Source organism: Papaver somniferum, chromosome 2 (genome assembly GCF_003573695.1).
Source record: "Papaver somniferum cultivar HN1 chromosome 2, ASM357369v1, whole genome shotgun sequence".
Taxonomy (NCBI): domain Eukaryota; kingdom Viridiplantae; phylum Streptophyta; class Magnoliopsida; order Ranunculales; family Papaveraceae; genus Papaver; species Papaver somniferum.
Genome location: NC_039359.1, coordinates 116,645,465 through 116,666,614, shown reverse-complemented (window position 1 = coordinate 116,666,614; position 21,150 = coordinate 116,645,465). Strand labels below are relative to the sequence as shown.

General features: G+C 35.4%; 1 protein-coding gene across 1 annotated transcript; it reads right to left on the bottom strand.

Moving 5' to 3' along the window:
- Positions 1 to 17,209: 17,209 nt before the first annotated feature.
- Positions 17,210 to 21,070, bottom strand: LOC113348910 (dicarboxylate transporter 1, chloroplastic-like). Its single transcript, XM_026592813.1, has 3 exons — positions 19,828 to 21,070; positions 17,902 to 18,123; positions 17,210 to 17,765 (listed from the first exon to the last, which is right to left on the bottom strand). The coding sequence occupies exons 1-3, from the start codon at positions 20,959 to 20,961 to the stop codon at positions 17,403 to 17,405; spliced, it is 1,719 nt and encodes a 572-aa protein (XP_026448598.1). The 5' UTR covers positions 20,962 to 21,070; the 3' UTR covers positions 17,210 to 17,402.
- Positions 21,071 to 21,150: the final 80 nt, after the last annotated feature.

Here is a 21,150-nt window from a genome sequence, read left to right as displayed (position 1 = left end):
CCCTTGTATATGCCAGTGATTTGATACTAGTCAGACTATCTCAGTCATTTAGGATAGGATTATTTTGGCAGTGGCCTTCAAACAGATATGAGAAACACCGTTCACTTAGTCAACATCAAAACCATCTATATTTTTCTATATCCATCTCTTAATCTATCCATATGATTAGTCTGACTCCGAGTATGATGTCCATCGTGAAACTATCTTAGTAGAGCTCTGTCACTTATATGAATTTTAGTATGCTTGAGTGAAAACTCGTGTACAACAATTGGAATTTCGCATCAGGGTACTTCCTCATGTAATTAATAAGTATGCCAACCAAGGAGGTTCTTTAGTGCTTTCTAAGATTTTGCCTAAATATCTAGGGTCTGGAGTAATGATTTTGTGGGTATATCTCTGGTAAGCCCTCCTGAGACTATAACTCGGCCGCTAGGGCCACCTAGGGGTTTAAAGACTTATTGCATATGCTAAATCCAATCGACGATGCTTGTGAAAGTGAGTTAGGATTTTATTTTATAGTTTTCATTTGCTCGGGACTAGCAAATAATAAGTTTGGGGGTATTTGATAGACGCATTTATGTGTCTAATATATCTCATTTGTATATACTGTTAGTGCCCATTTTTATACTTATTATGGTGTTTTATTTATTTATAGGTGTTTTTGGAAAAATAATCTTTTGAGGCGAAACTGGTTTAAAATGCGGTGTTTGGAGCTCCGTTGATAGCGCACCGGAAGTACCGCAGAAGTGCACCGTAAACATCCCATAAATGTCCTGGAAGAACCCAGAAAAATTACTATTTCCACCCAAAATTACTATTTCAGCCCAGATTGCTAAAGGGACACCCAAACTGGATTAGGGGACACCATCTTCAACATTTCAAATATTTGAATTTTGGAGGGAAAATGGGTGAATAGTGCTGTCAAATTAGGGTTAGGATTTTGGAGGTCTTATAGTGAGACTAAACAGCTAAAAATCATTGGGTATCTTCCATTGAGCTAAACAGAGATAGTGGTATGATCGAATTCAGTTAAAATTGGCTGGATAATCACCAATTGATCAAAACATCAAGAACAATTTTGGCGGGAAACAAAAAATTCAAATAATGGTTTTGGTGGGAAAATATATTCTCTCCCTGGCAGATTTTCAAATTGATTTTCGATGGATTTGTGGAAAGACTAAATGGCTGGAATTAATTGGGTCATATCTATTGATTATAACAATATTATTCTGAGCGTTGGAATGAGTTAAATTTGGCTAGAATCCGCTAACTTTCAATCGAGAGTTAAACAGGGGAGATACGCTCGAGTTCTCTGTGAGATGAATTTTTGGGAAGTTTTATGGACTAAATGGGGAAGATATCTGATCTTCTTAAGTGTTTATGCAACTATGGAAGTATTACAACTCATATTCGCAGGCAGAGGGGATGGAGAAGATCATATCTCGGCTGACAGTGAAGAAAATGGAAAAAAATATTTTCCGAGTAATGGAGGATTATGTGGAGTTATTGCGAGTGATTCGTTGCGCCTGTTGGGTATAAAAGGGACCCTTGGGAGCTGATAGAGGGTTATCAAGAGTTTGGGGAAGTTTTGGAGCCGAGAGAAGCGAAGGGGAGAAATCTCTCCTGCTGCTGCTGCTGTGCTCGAGGAGGAGGAAGAAGATGAAGAAATGACGCTCCAGAAGCGTCGTTCTTCAACAGTACCCGCAGCAGTTCAGTTGTGTCGCTGTTTACAGCACTAAGGTTGTATCGTTCTTTACTACACTTCAGTTTGTTTTATACAGCGCAATTGTAACGCTTATAACTGTTGCGAATCTTTGTTTTAGCATTTTCTCATCTTTTAATCAACTTTTTGAGCTATAAAAATGTATTTTGAGAACATGATTAATATGAGTAGCTAAACCCCAATACTGGGATGATGGAGGAAGCCATATTTCACGCATATGATAATTATATTTGATTCTTTTTGACTACTTGTACTTTTTATTAATCGTTTTATGATTTTTCTTAATTGATTGTCATTTCATTTGATGGTTTATGCTTGGTCATAGTGCTTTTGGTATGCCATGCTTTCGATTTACAGTTAATCTTTTAAAAATCTACCTTGGCAAGAATGAGAGTCCTTATTATTTGAGCTATAACTATTTGGAATAAATATATGAATCCTGTGAATGATTAATGGTGGAATCCTGAGTCCCAGTGTCTCTTGATCCTGTGACAAATTTTGTATATATTTTTGTTTTAAAAATCTTTTCAAGTCCGAGCAACGAATTCTTATTTACCGCAAAATTAATACTACAACATGGTCCGGGTTCCAGAACCGTGTATAATGATAGTTATTGGTAAATATACCTTTTAAACTTGTAAGAATTATTGTGATCATTTAAACACTTAAGACTTGAATCATGATGGACATACACAAAGGTGTTTTAGTGATCATAGATGTTCTTAGAGGTATTTATAAGAGTCATATCAATGTTAAACATATTTATAAAAATAGTTTTTGAGCATCTGCTAATACTACTGAGACTGTATCTGAAACAGTTCATGAACCGTTAGCCAGTTCGTGAATTCAGGATGCTACGTTTCGTGAACCATTCATCAATTTCCAACTTATATGTCTACGGTTCATGAACTATTTCACAAATTCAGATCACCACAGTTCGCGAACTTGGTTCATGAACTGTCCCATTTGGAACTCTACGGTTCGCGAATTGGGTTAGTGAATCTACCTATATTTCGGAATTTCAGATACCCATGGTTTGCGAGATATTTCGTCAACCTACCTTGAGTCCAGATTTTAGTAGTTCCGATACACTCTCTTTTGACGTTGAAACATTCTCATTTGCAATAGATATAAAATATCATTTCTTGGACAATTTTCAAATAATCCGTATGACACAAAATTAGTCCTTGAACTATAAATTGGTTCAAACGAAGATTGCTAAGGACCAATGAACATCCATTGATTAAATCATATTTCAAGATGTTTAACAAGACAAGCTTGACTCAAAATTTCTTCTTTTTAGTTTTAAATCTAATAGAAGTCACAGTCTCATAAATATAAAATAGTAATGCATGTGAGTAATTAGAATGGTTTGGTCTTCACATACCACTTTGTTGATGAAGTTCTCCAAATGTATTCGTCGATCTTCAGTCCTCGAGGGTTATCCAGTGATGTCTGATACTCCACTATTAACCTCTACACCTAGTCCGAGTCTTGACTTTAGTAGACTAGAAAATTAAGATATAGTTTTGTTCATCTAACATTGAAAACAAGCTTGAGATAACAAAACTTGTGAATTCGAACTAGCAGTGCTCTAAAAATATTTAAATAAACTACCAGTATAATTTCTTGACTCTAACATATTTCGCTAGTTCATTTGCCACTCCATTGGCTTCTTTATTAACAAAATAACAGCTCCAACTAGTAAAATATTTTAGCAATAAAAGACATTCCTGAATAACACTATTGTAGTCCATATGATAACATTGAAGGTACCGTTAGTAGCAAAAACATCATTTTTATTATCTCCTTCCAAATGAAACACAAAAGAATCTTTCTTCTTGACCCATTTTATCGCCTCTAGTGCAGAATTGGCCTTCCCTTGTTCCTCACCTATTTGCCTTTGAGCCATCGTCTTCTGCTACCTAACATTCACCTATAAAGTTGTGCAGACTTTGTCCGGTTTATATTATCATATTATGTTTAAAGAAAGGAACATTCAAATTCACTTTCACTGTTGGATGAGCTGGTAGACTCCAAGAAAGAATCTACAAGTTAGTCAAAGAATTATCATTGATGTTTATAGTAAATTCGCAGTAATACATGAACTTTTTGAAGGACTTTACATATGAATTTGGTAGGTCTAAACTGAACTTTATCAAACACAATAGAACATTAGAGTTTCCTGATAAACCAAGGAACACTACCTACAAACCTGATATTTTCCTAAATCATGTCATCACTAAATTGACTAGATTAAGCCAAATAGAAAAGTCAGTATAACTTATTGAACTAGAAAGAGTATTGTCCATAGCAAACCAAATATTTTGGGATACAGAGCATCACATAAATAAGTGTTGCATATTTTCATTGGAATTGCCATATAGAGGACAACTGCAATTAGTCTCAATTCTGGATGTATTTTCCTATGATTCTATGGACAACCTTTCCTTGCCTCCCTCAAGGAATATTTCTATGGAATTACTTTCTTTCCCAACTATCAACACGACGTAAAATACATTCAAGATCCTCGTGAGAATCAAGGGTATATGAACTAATTCTATATGATCGTGATATGCACATCGATATATACTTGCAGATTACTTACACATTGAGATGATGTAGTGAGGTGGCTTACTTATTCGAATTGCATTTCTTCGATGTCATCAATCTTAAGAGAGGGAAATGAAAAGTGAAGTTGTCTTCCCAGATTCTTTAAGTTTACCCTATGCGAACGTCCAAAATATTTTTATTCTGTTTTACGTCATAATTAATCATAGACTATCAAATCCATCGGTTAAACTAAACATCACGATTGAAATTTTGCATATGCTTGGGATGATAGCTAATTATCTTATAGTACAAATAAATATAAATCTAAAATAATAATTATTTAATCTCGATGTAATGACGCACTGCAGAAATACTTGCGAGTTATTAAGCAGGTAAAGTAAATATAATTAAGTAATTGACACAATGCTTTTACCTTGTTGAAGGATCCGTAAGATCTTCGATAAGTTGTAAAAAAAATAGATTACATGACTTGACTATATATATCTAGAGACTAAAGTATATGCAGTCCAACTAACACTAACGACTAATAGGAAATTAAATAAATAAAACAGAAAAGTAGTTTACATTAGTAACCCCGTTATCTGTTGTCAGTAAGCTAGTTATGGCTTTCTCTGACACCTCCCCTAAAACTGAGTACTGTGATAGTGCATAAGTTTGCTCCGCAACTTGAACAACAGAGGTTTGGATAATCCTTAATGAAAAGATCCACCATTTGCTCTAACGTAGGAACTAACCTCAACTTTGAGAAAACCATTTGTAATAATACCTATGATCATGTGGTAGTCGACTTCAACATGCTTGGTACGAGCATGGTATATTGGATTGGCAGCAAGACTAGGTGCATCCAAATTATCACAAAAAATAGTATAAGGAGTGACCAATAGTACATACAGCTCTGCAGTAAGTAGGAGACCCAAAAAATTCTGGATAAGAAACTTCTAATGCCTTATACTCTGCTTCGTGTATGAACGAGGGATATTAGGTTGCTTTTTGAAAGACCAAGAAACAGGAATATCACCAAGAAATATATAATAACCTGTAGTTGATGTACGAGAATAAGGGAAACTGGCTCAATCACTTATTCGTTCGGAAACCTGTATGGACTAAGACTTAATAATATTTCGAGAGTTACAACTTAATGTTACTCAATCAAGGAATAATATTAAATATATTTATCTCTTTCTCTACACAATCAGCCGTTAAACAGAAACGAGTCTATAAACCTGATTATAACGTGAGAGTACTTGGACGATCTCAAAAATCAATATCCAAGTTCAATCAAGTCTTACCCAACAAACAAGGAAGGATTTGTCAACTATGATTGATATAACGCACAACCTATGATATTTCACATATATAAACAAAATTTAATGCAGAAAGGAAAGGAAATAACACATACACCAGAAATTTTGTTAGCGAGGAAACCGCAAATGCAGAAAAACCTTGGGACCTAGTCCAGATTTGGACACTAAACTGTATTAAGCCGCTACATACTCTAGCATATTATGAATAAATTCGGTCTGGAATGTAGTTGAGCCCGAACCCAGTCTCACACCGATTCAGGTACAGTCGCGCTCCTTGCGCCTCTTGAATCCCAGAAGAACTCTGCGCAAATGATTCCCCTACCTGACGAGAAGTTGCTTCAACCCAAAGAATAAGACTTATAAACCAACATGTCTCCCATAGATAAGTCTATTATGATTTCCATTTAGATCAAATATTAAGGTGAAATAGGAAATCAATTGTAATAAGCATAAATCTCAGCAAACCTTAAAATCCGTTACTTATGACTCCCGATGAGTAACCTAGGTATTTATTCACCTCAGAATAACTTAACTAATAGATAGAAGAATTTATTGTGGAATCACAAAGTCTGAGACGAAGAACTTTGTGATTTCTTTATATCTTACGTATCAGAGATAAACTCGATAACTCATAAACGAAATAAACTCAAAATGGTAGAATAGTAAGATCGGGATACACGAACTATCAAAGATAAAATAGTCGGACCTGGCTTCACGAATTCCAAGCGAAGTTTTTAAGTCGTAAACCTATGTTTCATAGAAAAATCTGAAAACCTAGGTTAAGAGAAAATCGACACTGGTTTACAACTAGGACACACGAAAGTGTCAGGATTAGTTTTCCCAGATGAAAGAGCTTCTCTTTATATATACTTTCAATATCAGAGGTTGCTTACGATTTAAGCTGAGATAGCTTTGTAATCAAGCACACAATATTCACCGTTAGATAAAAATCTGACTTGAGGTTCAAGCTAAGATAGCTTAGAAAATAAGCAATCATATCCACCGTTAGATGGTTTAGCTTGACTTTCACACAAATGAAATAGACAATCTTAGATAAGGATGAACCGTACCTAAACGTGTACAATGAGTAAGCTCAATAATGGTTAAACGAAGTTAGCCGTATGGACGTACTAAGATTTTCGTCATTTACGTAAAATACTTTAGATTCAACTTGATAATCAACCAAAACTTAATAGGCGATCAAATATATATCTAACATGTGTTTTGAAGAGTTATTCAAATATTCTATATCTTATAAAAATATTTTCGAATGCATCTGAATATATTCGACTGGGTAAGTACGCATACTGGGTATGTGCACTACATCCAGTTCGTGAGTTGTAATGCTAAGGTATGCATACTATGTATGTGTAACCTCACGGCAGTTACAGTTCAGGGACTCTTGTTTGCACACTGAGTACGCATACTCCCTTGAGTTCACGAGCATAGACGTTTTGGTATGCATACTGAGTATGTGTACCAAGGTGTCTTTAGCAGAACATAAACTGACTAGTACATCTGCTGAGTACGCATACTAAAGCTCCAGACCTTTCCTAGTCTCGTCGGTACGTGTAATGAGTACGCATACTACAGATCCGGATCCATCACATCTAAGCAAGTACGTGTACTAGGTACGCATGCTGAAGTTCCGGACCCAAACTAATTTCGCCAGTACGTGTACCAAGTACGCATACTTTCCTGTATCCAGAAGTCAGTATTTTTGTAAAACTCTCGATAATCGATTTGAAACATTCTCGAAAAACGACAATGGTAATCTCTCACATAGCACTTGCTCCAAGTAATTCTCAAATGATTACTTAATCAATACGAAACATCCCAAATTAACATTAGATGATTATCTCACACTGATCATATAAAATGTCAAGGTTATTTTCACATGATTGAAATGAATTAAATCCAAACATTCATGAGTAATGATAATCTCACACATATCATTGTTCAAGGTTATTTTCGATTGATCATCTCGAACAATAAATTGTTCGAATGACATATAACTTAAGTCATATTTCGAGAAATATATTTGGAATAAACGAAACTCGAAATTTTCTTTGTGTAATGATTTAAAGACTACTTAGTCATACGACTTAGTCTCATTTTAGTAGATAGAATAGAATATACGGTTAAACCTCTATAATTTAATGGCTTTGGGACCATTAGATTTTATTAATTTAAAGAGATATTAAATTATTGATAAATTAATAATTTATTATTTTAAAGATAAATTAATAATATATTAATTTAGAGAATATTTCCTATTAATAACGTCAATAAATTGAATTTGACTCATTTAATCTGAACGGTTTGGAATTTGAAGTATTCTACTATTGACTATTGACTACAGAAAATTAGATATTGATCCATTGGAAATTGTCGGTCAATATCCATAACTAAACCATTTAAATTGTTGGTCGGTCAATCACCGTAATTAAGGATGAAATACAATTAGATTTGAACTTCAAAGAAAAACAAGCAACTATTGATTCATATTTTCCTAAAGTTTGATGTGCATAAAAAACTTTTCAATTTTCTTATTAGTAATTATTAATTTATATAATATTTGGGACCTATAAATAGTTAAGAAATATTTTTGAAACGTATTAAATTAGTATATTATCGAAATTATTATTTTAGCACTATAGACCCAAGAAGGGACCAAGAAATTTTATTATTTTAGCGAGTATTAATTTACAGAGGTTATATTGTATATGAGTGAATAGATGGTTCAGTCTTCACATACCTTTTGTCGACGAAGTTCTCCAGAGTTCTTCAGTTGATCTCTAATCCAAAGTCTTCAGTTGATATTCTTCTTCGAATGGTGAACGCGGTCAAGTCTGATGCTCAACTACACACTTCCATCCTAAAACGAGACATGACTACGTAATAGACTAGAAATCAAGATATAGTTATGATCAACTAAATTTGACAACAATCTTGAGATAGCAACACTTGTGAGTTCAACCGAGCAATGCTCTAACACGTTTGGCTAGTTACATATGAAGATGAGTGGGGGAGTGCATGAACTATGAGACATAATTTACAACAAAACTAAAATCTGGCCTAGTGAGAGTAAGATATTGCAGTCCACCAACTAGACTTATGTAATAGGTATCATCTGATAAAGTAATGTCATCGAGGATTTAGCTTTCTTAACTTGAACCGGTGGTGTCTTGCAAGGCTTACAATCAGTCGTATCATGCTTCTTGAGAATTTATAAGTAATACTTATTTTGAGTCAGCATAAGCTTGTCAGAAGTAGAGTTCAATATTGCTTCAATTCCCAAAAAATAACTCAACTGACCAAAATCTTTCATTCCAAACTCAAAGTTGAGTGCAGAAATTAAAGAGTCAAATAAATAATCAGTTGAGCCAACTAAGAGAATGACATCCACATAAAATACCAAAGCCATCTTCGTACAATTTATCTTAAAGAAACATTGAATTGTCAACCTCTGACTCTATGAATCCATAAGCCACCACAAAACTGCTAAAATTTTCAAACCAAGCTCTACGGGTATGTTTCAATCCATACAAGGATTTCTTTAAGTCACATACATAAAATAAATGTTCAAATGAAACAAAAGCATGTGTTTGTTTCATATACACATCTTCAGTCAAGTATATATCCATGCAGGAAAGCATTGGATACATCAAGTTTTCTCATCGCCCAATTTTTTTACCTGGCATTTTTAGGGGCGACCAAAAGGAATTAGGGGCGACTTTTTTATTCCCAACCTATACACTACGTTAAGGTCCAAAAACGCGGAGAATACGTTAATGCCCTTACATAATCAGAAGCTATATTGTACCCGATTGTAAATACCTAATCGGAAGGTTATTAACTAGATTACACTACCGATTAAGTTCGTTTATGTGCCAAACTCGTATCTGGCTTCTATAACAATCGGGAGTAACAAGATCCTCAAGAGACTACCGATTGTTAAAGTATAGAAATTAGAAATCTTTAGATTTTCGCAATGGTGAAATTTTGGGATCATATATAATCGGACGAATTAAAACCTGTCTAAGCTAACGATTTGGGGCTTCCCATAATCGAAAAGCTACGAGTAACAATACCTCCCGATTATGGTAGATTTCAAATCCATTAAATGAAGGATTTTAGAAGAAAACTTATTTTGGGAAACCTATAATCGGAAGTTTATGTAATCCATATACCTTCCGATTATGACTACATCCAAAACACGAACCAAATGGTTATGGTCGGCTCTGTACCCTCAAAACCTATGGAATTTGGCAGCGGTTCGATTTGGGGCTTTCTGTAATCGGTAGGTATATAAGTAACAAACACTAACGATTTTGGGCTACTCAACAATTGGTAGCTTATGATGTGGTAATGCCTACCTATTATTAACCGTTTGACAGATAAAACCAAAGTCAACCTAAATTCATTTCATTTCATTTCTTTTTAACTTCAACTTCAACTTCAACTCCTCTTCTCCTCTTCAACTTCAACTTCAACCTATAATGTTGGTCCAACTCGTCGCAAAGTCAAAGGAAAGAAGAAATAGTAAACTCTCGATGTTTTTCGTTCACTTTATGGATAACTTTGTTTATGTCGGATTATGTCGTTTTCAAACAATTGTCGGATTATGTCGTTTTCAAAAAATGTGTCGGTTACGTTATGTTTTTGGATTGTGAATGGTTCCTTGTATGGATTATGAATGATTATGTTTCTATGTTTATGCATTTGATGATGACTCACAAGCGAATCACATTATGTTCCTTGTATGGTTTGATCTGTGGCTCCTTATAATCGGTAGGTTGTTAAGTTGTATTCCTTCCAATTATAGCAGGTTTCAAAATTCAATACATGAAGGATTTTAGAAAAAACTCATTTTTGGGAAACTTATAATCGGTAGGTTTTGTAATATATTTAACTCCCGATTAACGCTGCATCCAAAACACGAACCAAGTGGTTATGGCTGGCTGTGTACACTCAAAACCTATGGAATATGGCAAGGGTTCGATCTGTGGCTCCTTATAATCAGTAGGTTGTTAAGTTGTATTCCCTTCCGATTATAGCAGGTTTCAAAATTCAATACATGAAGGATTTTAGAAAAACTCATTTTGGGGCAACTTATAATCGGTAGGTTTTGTAATATATTTAACTCCCGATTAACGCTGCATCCAAAACACAAACCAAGTGGTTATGGATGGCTGTGTACACTCAAAACCTATGGAATATGGCAAGGGTTCGATCTGTGGCTCCTTATAATCAGTAGGTTGTTAAGTTGTATTCCCTTCCGATTATAGCAGGTTTCAAAATTCAATACATGAAGGATTTTAGAAAAAACTCATTTTGGGACAACTTATAATCAGTAGGTTTTGTAATATATTTAACTCCCGATTAACGCTGCATCCAAAACACGAACCAAGTGGTTATGGCTGGCTGTGTACACTCAAAACCTATGGAATATGGCAAGGGTTCGATCTGTGGCTCCTTATAATCGGTAGGTTGTTAAGTTGTATTCCCTTCCGATTATAGCAGGTTTCAAAATTCAATACATGAAGGATTTTAGAAAAAACTCATTTTGGGGCAACTTATAATCGGTAGGTTTTGTAATATATTTAACTCCCGATTAACGCTGCATCCAAAACACGAACCAAGTGGTTATGGCTGGAGGTGTACACTCAAAACCTATGGGATATGGCAAGGGTTCGATCTGTGGCTCCTTATAATCGGTAGGTTGTTAAGTTGTATTCCCTTCCGATTATAGCAGGTTTCAAAATTCAATACATGAAGGATTTTAGAAAAAACTCATTTTGGGGCAATTTATAATCAGTAGGTTTTGTAATATATTTAACTCCCGATTAACGCTGCATCCAAAACACGAACCAAGTGGTTATGGCTGGCTGTGTACACTCAAAACCTATAGAATATGGCAAGGGTTCGATCTGTGGCTCCTTATCATCGGTAGGTTGTTAAGTTGTATTCCCTTCCGATTATAACAGGTTTCAAAATTCAATACATGAAGGATTTTAGAAAAAAACTCATTTTGGGGAAACTTATAATCGGTAGTCATATAAGTTGGATAACCTACCGATTATAAAAGGGATTATTATCCGAAGTATCTACACTATAATCGGTAGGTACAATTTCTATTTAACCTATCGATTCACCTCTAATCTACCGATTATGGTGTAGGCTCCCGATTATATAAGGACATATTGGCCATTTCGAAAAATCAGAGATAAGGGGTAGCTTAGAATTACGTTTGGGTGACCTTTTTTGTCTTTTAGCGTCTCCTTTAATTACTTTTGGGTCGCCCCTAAAAATTTCAAGTTTTTTTAGTCATGGTTATAATCAATACATACCTAATTATGCTTTCTTTCACAATAAAAATAAAAGTTTCATCATAGTTAATCTCATATATATGATGAAACCCTTTAGCTACCAACCTAGCTTTATAACTCTCTATAGTGTCATCTGACTTCAATTTGATCGTGTAGACCCACTTGCATTCATACCAGGTTCATATAGTACCTCTTTCTAAGTGTTCTTCTCATGTAAAGCAATGTATTCGTTCTTTATTGCTTGTACTCCTATAGAGTCTTTAAGTGCTTGCTTAAATATTTTTGGTTATATAATTGAAGTAAATACAGAATGAAAAGCCACTGGTACAAGATTTTTGGGGTGACGTGTCTTTATTCTAGAATTGATGTCTTCCGTAGAAGTACGATTATGCTAGACAACATATTCATAACCAAATTTCTTAGTTTCATATGTGCCATATTTGGACCTAGTATGCATAAGAACTAGAATTAATAGGAAGAGAATAAACATCAGCTATATGGTTTACCTCTCCTGTGGTAGTTGAATCTTCAGAAGTAATGCAAGACAAAGGAGAAACAATCACATAACTTGGAGGAAATATAAGAGGAAGAGCCAAAACAGTTGGAGCAGCAATTGTAGATGACTTAGAAGTACTTGCATAAGGAAAAAATACACTCACCGAACACAATATTAACAGATGTGTATACCTTTACACTATAAGGGTCATAACACCTACAAATTATATGATTAGAAACATAACAAAAAAAGATACAAGTTCTTGTTTTTGGGCTCAACTTGTCATGTCTTGCGTATGTAAGAATAAGGAAACAAAGACAACCAAATACCTTCAAAAATGAGTAGTCAGGTTGTCTTGAAAAAAGTACTTCAAAAGGGAATTTGAATTGTAGAAGTTTAGTAAGGAATCTGTTAATCTGGTAAGTAATAGTGAGAAAGGAATCAACCCATAACCTCATAGGAAGAGAAGCATTAAAAGCAAGTGTATTTTCCATCTACGTCATTTGTCTTATTTTCCTCTTTGCATAACCATTTTGTTGATGAAGAGTGGGAAAAGAAATTCTAAAATAAATATCACAGTTATCCAAAAATTCTCTAAAAGGGTCCATCACCAATTCAAGTGCATTATCACACTAAAACTCTTTAATAGTATAATCCAAAAGAGTTTCCATTAATTTTTTGAATATGGTGAAACAAGACAAACTATCATTCCTAACTCTCATTGGAAATATCCAGTTGTACTTTCTATAGTCATTAAAAAAAACAAAATGAAGTACTTAAATCCTAGATGAGAATATACATGACTAGGTCCCCAAATACCACAATAAACCAAAGCCAAAGGCTGACAAGACACTGAATCAAAATGATAGAAAGATAAAAAAAACTCTTACTTTTACCCAACTGACAAGAAGTAAAGATTGTATCAAAAGTCTTAGAAGACAACCTTATTGCTGATGTAGATGCAATATGTTGAACAATCCCGGAAGCAGTATGACCTAATCTTTAATGCCACAAAGTTTTTGAAGCTAAAACGGAAGCATAAGCAGCCTGTAATGTCACCTTTCCAAGCTAAGCAGACTGAATGGGATATAAATTCTGGTACATAAAGCCTCTTGCAAGCACTAGTTATTGTGAAGAGACTAGATTTCATAACCCCATGGATAAAATTCAAAAGAGTGGCAGTTATCATAAGTAAATCTAGCAATGGATAACAAATTATGTTGGATATGAGGAACTAACAAAACATCTTTGAGCAGAAAGAAGTACAACTATCTCAAAAACTATAGTGCTAGAGCTAGTAAGATATAGGAAGCATCTAATCAGCACCAGAATCAAAAACTATGGTGCAGAATATTCTTGAGAATCATTAAAAGCAACTAGATCATGGGTTAGATGACTAGTTGTACCAGAATCTGGTAACCAGACATGACCAGATGAACCAAAACTCCATTCACCAGAAATATCAGCTGACAAATTTAAAGTACCAGAAGTCTGACCAGATTCATAGGTCTCATAAGTAGCATAAGAAGGAGAACTATGATTCACTCCCCTTCATGCAAAAGCCTTCTCAAAAACATTTTTGTACATTAGTAGTTATTAGCATATCTAAATCTACATCTCCCTGAAAAATTTCCAAGTCTGTTGTATATCTGACAAGGAAATTATATTGTAATCAGGATTAGGTTTTTGTGTAGGATTGAATCCTCCTCTTTTGAATGTGTGAGTGGTAGGAGTAGATGCATAAGGAGATGGTGGAAAATGTGTAAAAGGTTTCTTATAAGAGTAATTGTTGGAACTGAATTTCCTGACATAGAATGCAAAGTTAACTGGATCACCAACAACAGAAGATAAATCCTGTTATTCTTCTCTCAACCACTGCTCATCTTAAATAATCCTATACCTTAATTCATATAAAGCAAGAGGCGTTTCTTTAATCTGAATTGTGATAACAAAAACTGAATATTCTCTTCTGAGTCCAAACAGAGTTACGCTACTAGATATGAGTCAGGAACTAATTCACTGATTTCTGCTAAAGAATCAGAAGTTGACTTAAGTTGCTGAAGGAATTCAAAGATCGAAGAGTTACCTTGTCTGATTGTATGTAATTGACTACGTAATTGAGATTTACGTGCAAAGAACTGTTGTCTAAAGATTCGAGAGATATGATTCCATTTATCACGAGCAGTAGCTTTACCAAGTAACTTTGTAGCCAAAGATGGAAGAACAGTTTCAATTATGCAGTATCTTATAAAATGATCCATAGATCGTCATTCCATGAACAAAGGTTTCAATATCGCCATATTATTCAAATACAGAAACTGTGGTTGATATTCAATCGAACCATCAACATAGCCAAACAAATTTGTGCTGATCAAAATTGAAGAAAGTTGACCTCTCCAAACAAGAAACTTAGAGGATTCAAGTTTTCAGACACAAAATTGGACATATTTTGGAAAGAAGATTGAAATCGTAGAAGTTGTAGTGGATATGGGGATGGTTGATTCAGTGGCAGTGGAAATTGTGGTGGTGGTAAAGGAGAAAAAATTGAGCTGTTATTGATAGGATTTTCCAAGGTAGAAACTTGATCGATAATGGAATTTATTGAGTTGCTGGTTTTCTTCACCATTAAAGATGAAGAAGCTCATGGATTTGATAATGAGTTGTAGGATCGAGTTGGTATGTAAGATCTGGAAGATCTTGAATAAATTGTAAAAAGAGAAAACAAATGAGTCGTGAGGATGATTTGTATAAGTTGTATTCAATCAAATAAGAAAACGATTACATGACATGTCTATCTATAGCTAAAAACCAAAGAAAATTCGGTCCAACTAACAATACCGACTAACAGAAAATAAAAAAAGAAGAAGAAAATAAATAGAATAGTAGTTTTCGCTAATAATAATGCTATCTGTTGGCAGTGAGCTAGCCATTGCCGTTGGAGAAAATGGTTTTTAATTAAATATTTTTGATCTTGGTATGGTTTGATCTTGAGACTTAAGGGTTTTATGGATACTCACTCATTTTCTTTGGGCAAATGAAACTCTTTAGTCCTAAATTGGGTATACTAGAGAAGGATGACCACTATATAACTATTCTCTTATGGATAGTTAGACAAACAAGGGTGGAATGGTTGATGATACATGGCCCAACACATGTTATATGCGCGTATGTTATAAACCAAATCCATGTCTATCTACTCGAAATTATTTTTGTAAGTTTTTCTTTTGAAAATTACTTCCTGAATTATTTTCTTAAGCGTTTAATTATTTTTCTTATCCTGGACACATCTCCCCACGTTGGTGGTTTAGCATTGCTCTTTTTGAGTATACCCGCAAACTAATGTGTTAAGGACAACTTATTAAACCTGTAATTCTGCCTTCGTCAAATTGTTTATGATAGAGTTGTTTTGATTTAGTATTTTAGTTATTATTATCTGATACATTTTTTTTATAAACATTAATATTGGATAAAGAGTATTATTACATTAACTAGTTGGAAGCCTAACAAGCTAAGCTCCAACAACGTAGTACTACATTAGTTGAACAGGTTGTCGTGCTAGCCTACCAGCGAGCCTCATGAGGAACCAACCAAGGGAGCCGAAGCAGATAGGGGGATGATTATGTCGTAAGGGGCAAACTAACTCTACCTTCCATGTCAAATTCTGCAATATTGCGTCATAGGGACCCGAACCTGGGACCTCCTGGAGCGCATGAACGGTTGATACATTTAACGTGTTTTTTTGTTTGTCTTTTTTGAAAAAACAAAAGCAAATTTTATCGAACAAAAATACAGAAACATGACTTAGAAAAGAAACAACAAGCAAACAACTAAAAGACCTCAAACGAAACTCTGGTTTAACCGACTTTCCTAGATTAACTGACAACAACAGTCTGAGATTGCTCCTTAGCAGCTATATCTTTGAGCAAATGAGGAATGATCACTGTTGGAGCTTGGTTCAGTCATCCACTGTTGATTAATCAGCTACCCTGTTACAGACATGATCGACAAACCTACAAGTAACTTCAGATAAACCCGTAATGATACTTAAGCATTCACCCAATAGAACTTGGTCTTCCCATTTGATATTTTCAATCTGATTCTTGTGTACAGCTTCCATAATAGATTTATTACCACCTTCTATTAGAACTTTACTTAAACCTTTAGTTTTAATCCATTGTGTCACCATCTTCAGAGCTAAAGCTTCTGCCTGATCTACATCCTGTATCGTTCTTGTCCAGGCCATGGCTGCCACGAACTCTCCTAAATGATTACGAACCACAAAAGAAAGACCAGCAAAGTTAGCATCAGGAATGATGGATGCATCAAAGTTAATTTTTAACCAATCTAACATGTTGTTCATTGTTGCAAAATTCCAACACTAGTTGTAGCTTGCTCTAACAATTCGGCTATGTTTACCCCCATGGGGTAATGAGGATGAGTATGAGTTACGAGTGTTTAGTCGGTTTGAGAGAGAGTAAGGCAAGTAATACAAGTCTCAATGATGCTATACTATCTTTGCTCTCTCAGTGTAATGCCAGTGTGAGTAAAGCTAAATACAAGTCTCAAATTCTACAACTCCTTTTGGATTTCAGAGATTAGTATTGTTTCCATTTTAGACTTTCGGAAATCTAATAACAAGTGTGATTTTCTTTGAAAGCCTTTTGTATCCCATCTTCTTGTAGAACAATAAATCAGAGTCCTCCACACAAAGCATCAGCTTACCAACATTAGCAGTTAACCAACTTGACAGTCATTAACTCAATGTCACAATGATTACTCATATGCTAAAAAACTTCAAAATTGAAACCATATCTTTGAAATTTCAAAATCCATACTAGGCAGACATGATGGAAGCTTCCATAATTCTCAAAAAAGAATAATAAATCACACATTTTTACACATGATCTTAATATGACAAAAAAATCAGTAACTACGTCACTGCTCAAACAGAAAAACTCCATATAGATATGTGTTTAACACAATCCAATAAACTTCCACCAAACACCTCCAACACCAAGCCAGATGATAATATTGACAATAGAGATCACGAACCCATATCCCCACCATTTAGCTAGAGGAACATAGTTAGCACCATAGAAAACAGGGGCGGAACCAATTCCATAATGGGTTAAACCTCCCATGAGGTTGGAGAGGAAGGCAAGAACCATAGCCGCAAAGAGTGGTGGGGTCCCTAGAGCGCTCGAGACAGACAGAAATGCTGTAAACATTGCACCAATGTGAGCAGCACCACTAGCAAAGAAGTAGTGAGAGTAGAAGTAGAGAAGAACAAGAATTCCGAAGGAGAACTGCCAGGATAGACCTAGACCCCCAACAAACTGCAAAAATGGAGGAGATGATGATCGTGTTAGCTGACATTTGTTTAGATTGGTAATGAGCATGGGAACGTAATCTCTAACTAATTAGTTGAACAATAAAAGTAACATCTCAGAAGTTATAGAGAAGAGAAAAGACCTTAACAACAGTCTCACTGAACCAGGCGATCAGACCATATTTGTTAAGATAACCGGCCATTGCAATAAGAGCTGCAAACCACGTAAGGGTGTCCCAGGCAACTCCTTCAGCTAGGCACTCTTTCCACGTCACTACCCCGGTTATGAGAAGGATAGATAATCCAAGAATAGCAGCAGTGACAGCATCCACACCTAGCATGCCTCCAAAAATCCAAAGTCCCACCTGAACATGATATAAACAAGGAAAGGTGGTTAAGAACTGCATACTAAAACCTTAGAATTACCATTAGAAAAATAAATAAGTTGTATCCATTTTGGCTTTCCATCCTAAAGTAGGGAACAACAAACTTGTATGCACGGAATAGAGGATATCCCTTAAAAGAGCTATTGTAAACATTTGGATATAGTTACATACATGATCTTTACCTTGTTCGTAGACCAAACAGCAAAGTTTGGTCCACGATAACATAGTAGGGAACTGCATACTATTTGGCCACTACATTCCTCGATAACATGATAAGAATAAAGGCCTTGACAGCATGATAACTGTTATCAATAATACCCACTTAGAGCATCCACAATGGTGGAAGCTAAAATGGTAAAATTGCTAAGCTAAATTTAACTTCAGCAATAGCATATAGGGCTAAACCCACAGTGGTCAAAATAGTTGTACGGTGAGACGTACTTAAACATCCCGCCTCAATGAGGCTCACTTTAAGATCCCGTCCCATGTAGTTTAATTAATAATGTAAAGGCGTACACTGTTATTTAAGAACTCGCTCCATAAACCAGGTGGGATTTAAAAGTGAGCCTTGCTAATAGGAGGTATTGATTCATTAGATGAAAAGGTTACTAGAGAATTTTAAGTGTAGTTTTTAGGCTTGCACTCTTACAACCTCTCACTCACTCTTACTGACTTTTTACTCGCATGAGTTTTCGATGATCATACAACAGCCAATTTGACATATATCAAACTAGACCTATAACCGACCAAGAAGAAAATTCTAGAGCTATCTCTAGACTGTTAAAAATATTGGATAATTTGTGATCTAAACAAATCCATAAAAACATAGATTAGTCAATGACAAGTTATCTAGACTAAGCAAAATCTAGACTAATCTATGTCAATAGGTCAGTCTAAAGTACTGTATCCCTAGACACATCCTAGTATTTCAGTCACGTGTTCTCGAGAGTATTTCAACTCTAGAATCTTCTTCTTGGGCGGTTGTAGCTAGTATAAATCGAGGTCTAGTTGGTTGTTGTAGGATCATCAAAAACTCAAGTGAGTAAGAAGTCAGTAAGAGTCAGTGAGAGGTTGTAAAAGTGCAAGCCTAAGAGCTACACTTAAAATTCTCTTGTAACATTTTCATATAGTTAATCTAAACCTCATCTTTCAATTGAAGTCTCCTCTTTTCAACTAAGCAACCTCTTTCTTTAAATCATTTCTATATTACATGTGAGGGCGCTATCTAAATCCTCGCCTATTATCAAGCTCAAGTTTGAATTGTACCTAGTACCAAACGTAATTTAAGACGATGCCCAGCCAAATTTGGCAAATGCTAAATTTTGATGCCACAACTGGCATAGCAATTTGGCTTTTGGCAAGTTTAGCAACTCCCACTGCGCTTGGATTTTTATGCATAAATAGCACATATGGCCATGACTATGGATGCTCGTACAACCTAATCTTATTGAAGTTCTGGATATGATATTGTTTTTGTTTTTTTACTTTTTTGGAGATCTAATTAATAACTTTCTAACTGGACAACCCTGTTCTACTCCCATCCTAATAATCAAACAAGAAGAACAAGATCCTTTCAGCCTCAAGAATCTAGACATAGATAAGAGCAGTAAAAGTAAAGTGGAAAGGAATAGCATAAATGAGTACACACGCACACAAAAAAAGGAGGAGTTTTGGGAGGTATACCGTAAGAACTAGAGTGATAGCCATGATGATCTCATTCTTGGACATGGGACCCATCTTCTCCAACCTCTCCTGTGCAAGTTTTGGCGCATCTGGACTGCTCTTCACTGATGGTGGATAAATGACATATAAAAGTGCAGGAACAACAACCAAAGAAACCAAACCAGGCACAATTGCAGCCTTAGCCCAAGTAGTCCACCCAATTGTCTGTTGAATTGCATTGTAAGTCAAAGTGGCACTCAACGGGTTTGCAGCCATAGCAGTTAGAAACATCGCCGACGAAATCACAGATGTCTGGAAACAAGTAAGCATTAACCAAGATCCTAACTTATGTTCTGTACCATCTCCAACATTACTACCACAAGCAACACAAAGGGATTTCACAAGTGGAAGAAAGATCCCACCAGCCCTAGCAGAAACAGAAGGAATTGCAGGTGCTAAAAGTGCTTCACTGAAAACCAAACTGTAACCTAACCCCAACGAAGAACTACCGAAAAGCTTCACAAACTGATACGCAATTCGATTCCCAAGTCCAGTTTTAATAAACCCACGGGCAAAAAAGAAAGCAAGTGCAATTAACCATGGAATTGGATCACCAAATGCAGAAAATGCAGCAGCAAAAGTTAATGTTTTAGTAAGAACACAAGCACCTAATCCCATCAACGCAACGGCACCAAGTGGTAAAGGCTGAGTGATAATACCAACAATAGTAGCAAGAAATATAGACAGTAATTGCCAAGCATTCTTAGTAACACCAGTTGGTACAGGCAAAAACCATATGATAATACCTGTAGCTATTGAAGCCAATAATGGCTTCAAAGAAGCTCCCTGCCATGGTTCTTTGGGAACAACAACGGCAGGAGTTTCACTTGCCGAAGCTTTAACAGACAGTGATTGATTTGTTCGAGTCGTCAAATTTTGAGTCTTTTTCTTCAATAACGGAAGAACCCCACCATTGATAAACTGATTATTAGACGAACTACTGAAGGAAACCCGGTTCTGGGATTTGGATCTAGAGATCGATTTGAGATTAATTATCGACGGCGACGATGATTTAATCGAGTAAGAAGATCTGGGTTTGGAGATGGAATGAAATCCCATTTTGCAGGATGATGTGAGTAGGATTGAAGACGCCATTGATGGCGTTTTTGTGAGATTTTACTCAGAGTTTTTTCTCAGAGCAGCATATATTGTTGTAAGTAACGAAACAGAACAGAGAAAAAAATGAAAGAGACTCTGATTTTGATTTCTGTTTTTAAAATAAATGAGGAGATTTTTGATGAGATTTTTATGGCTATTATTTAGGGTGATTTTTCGACCGTAGGA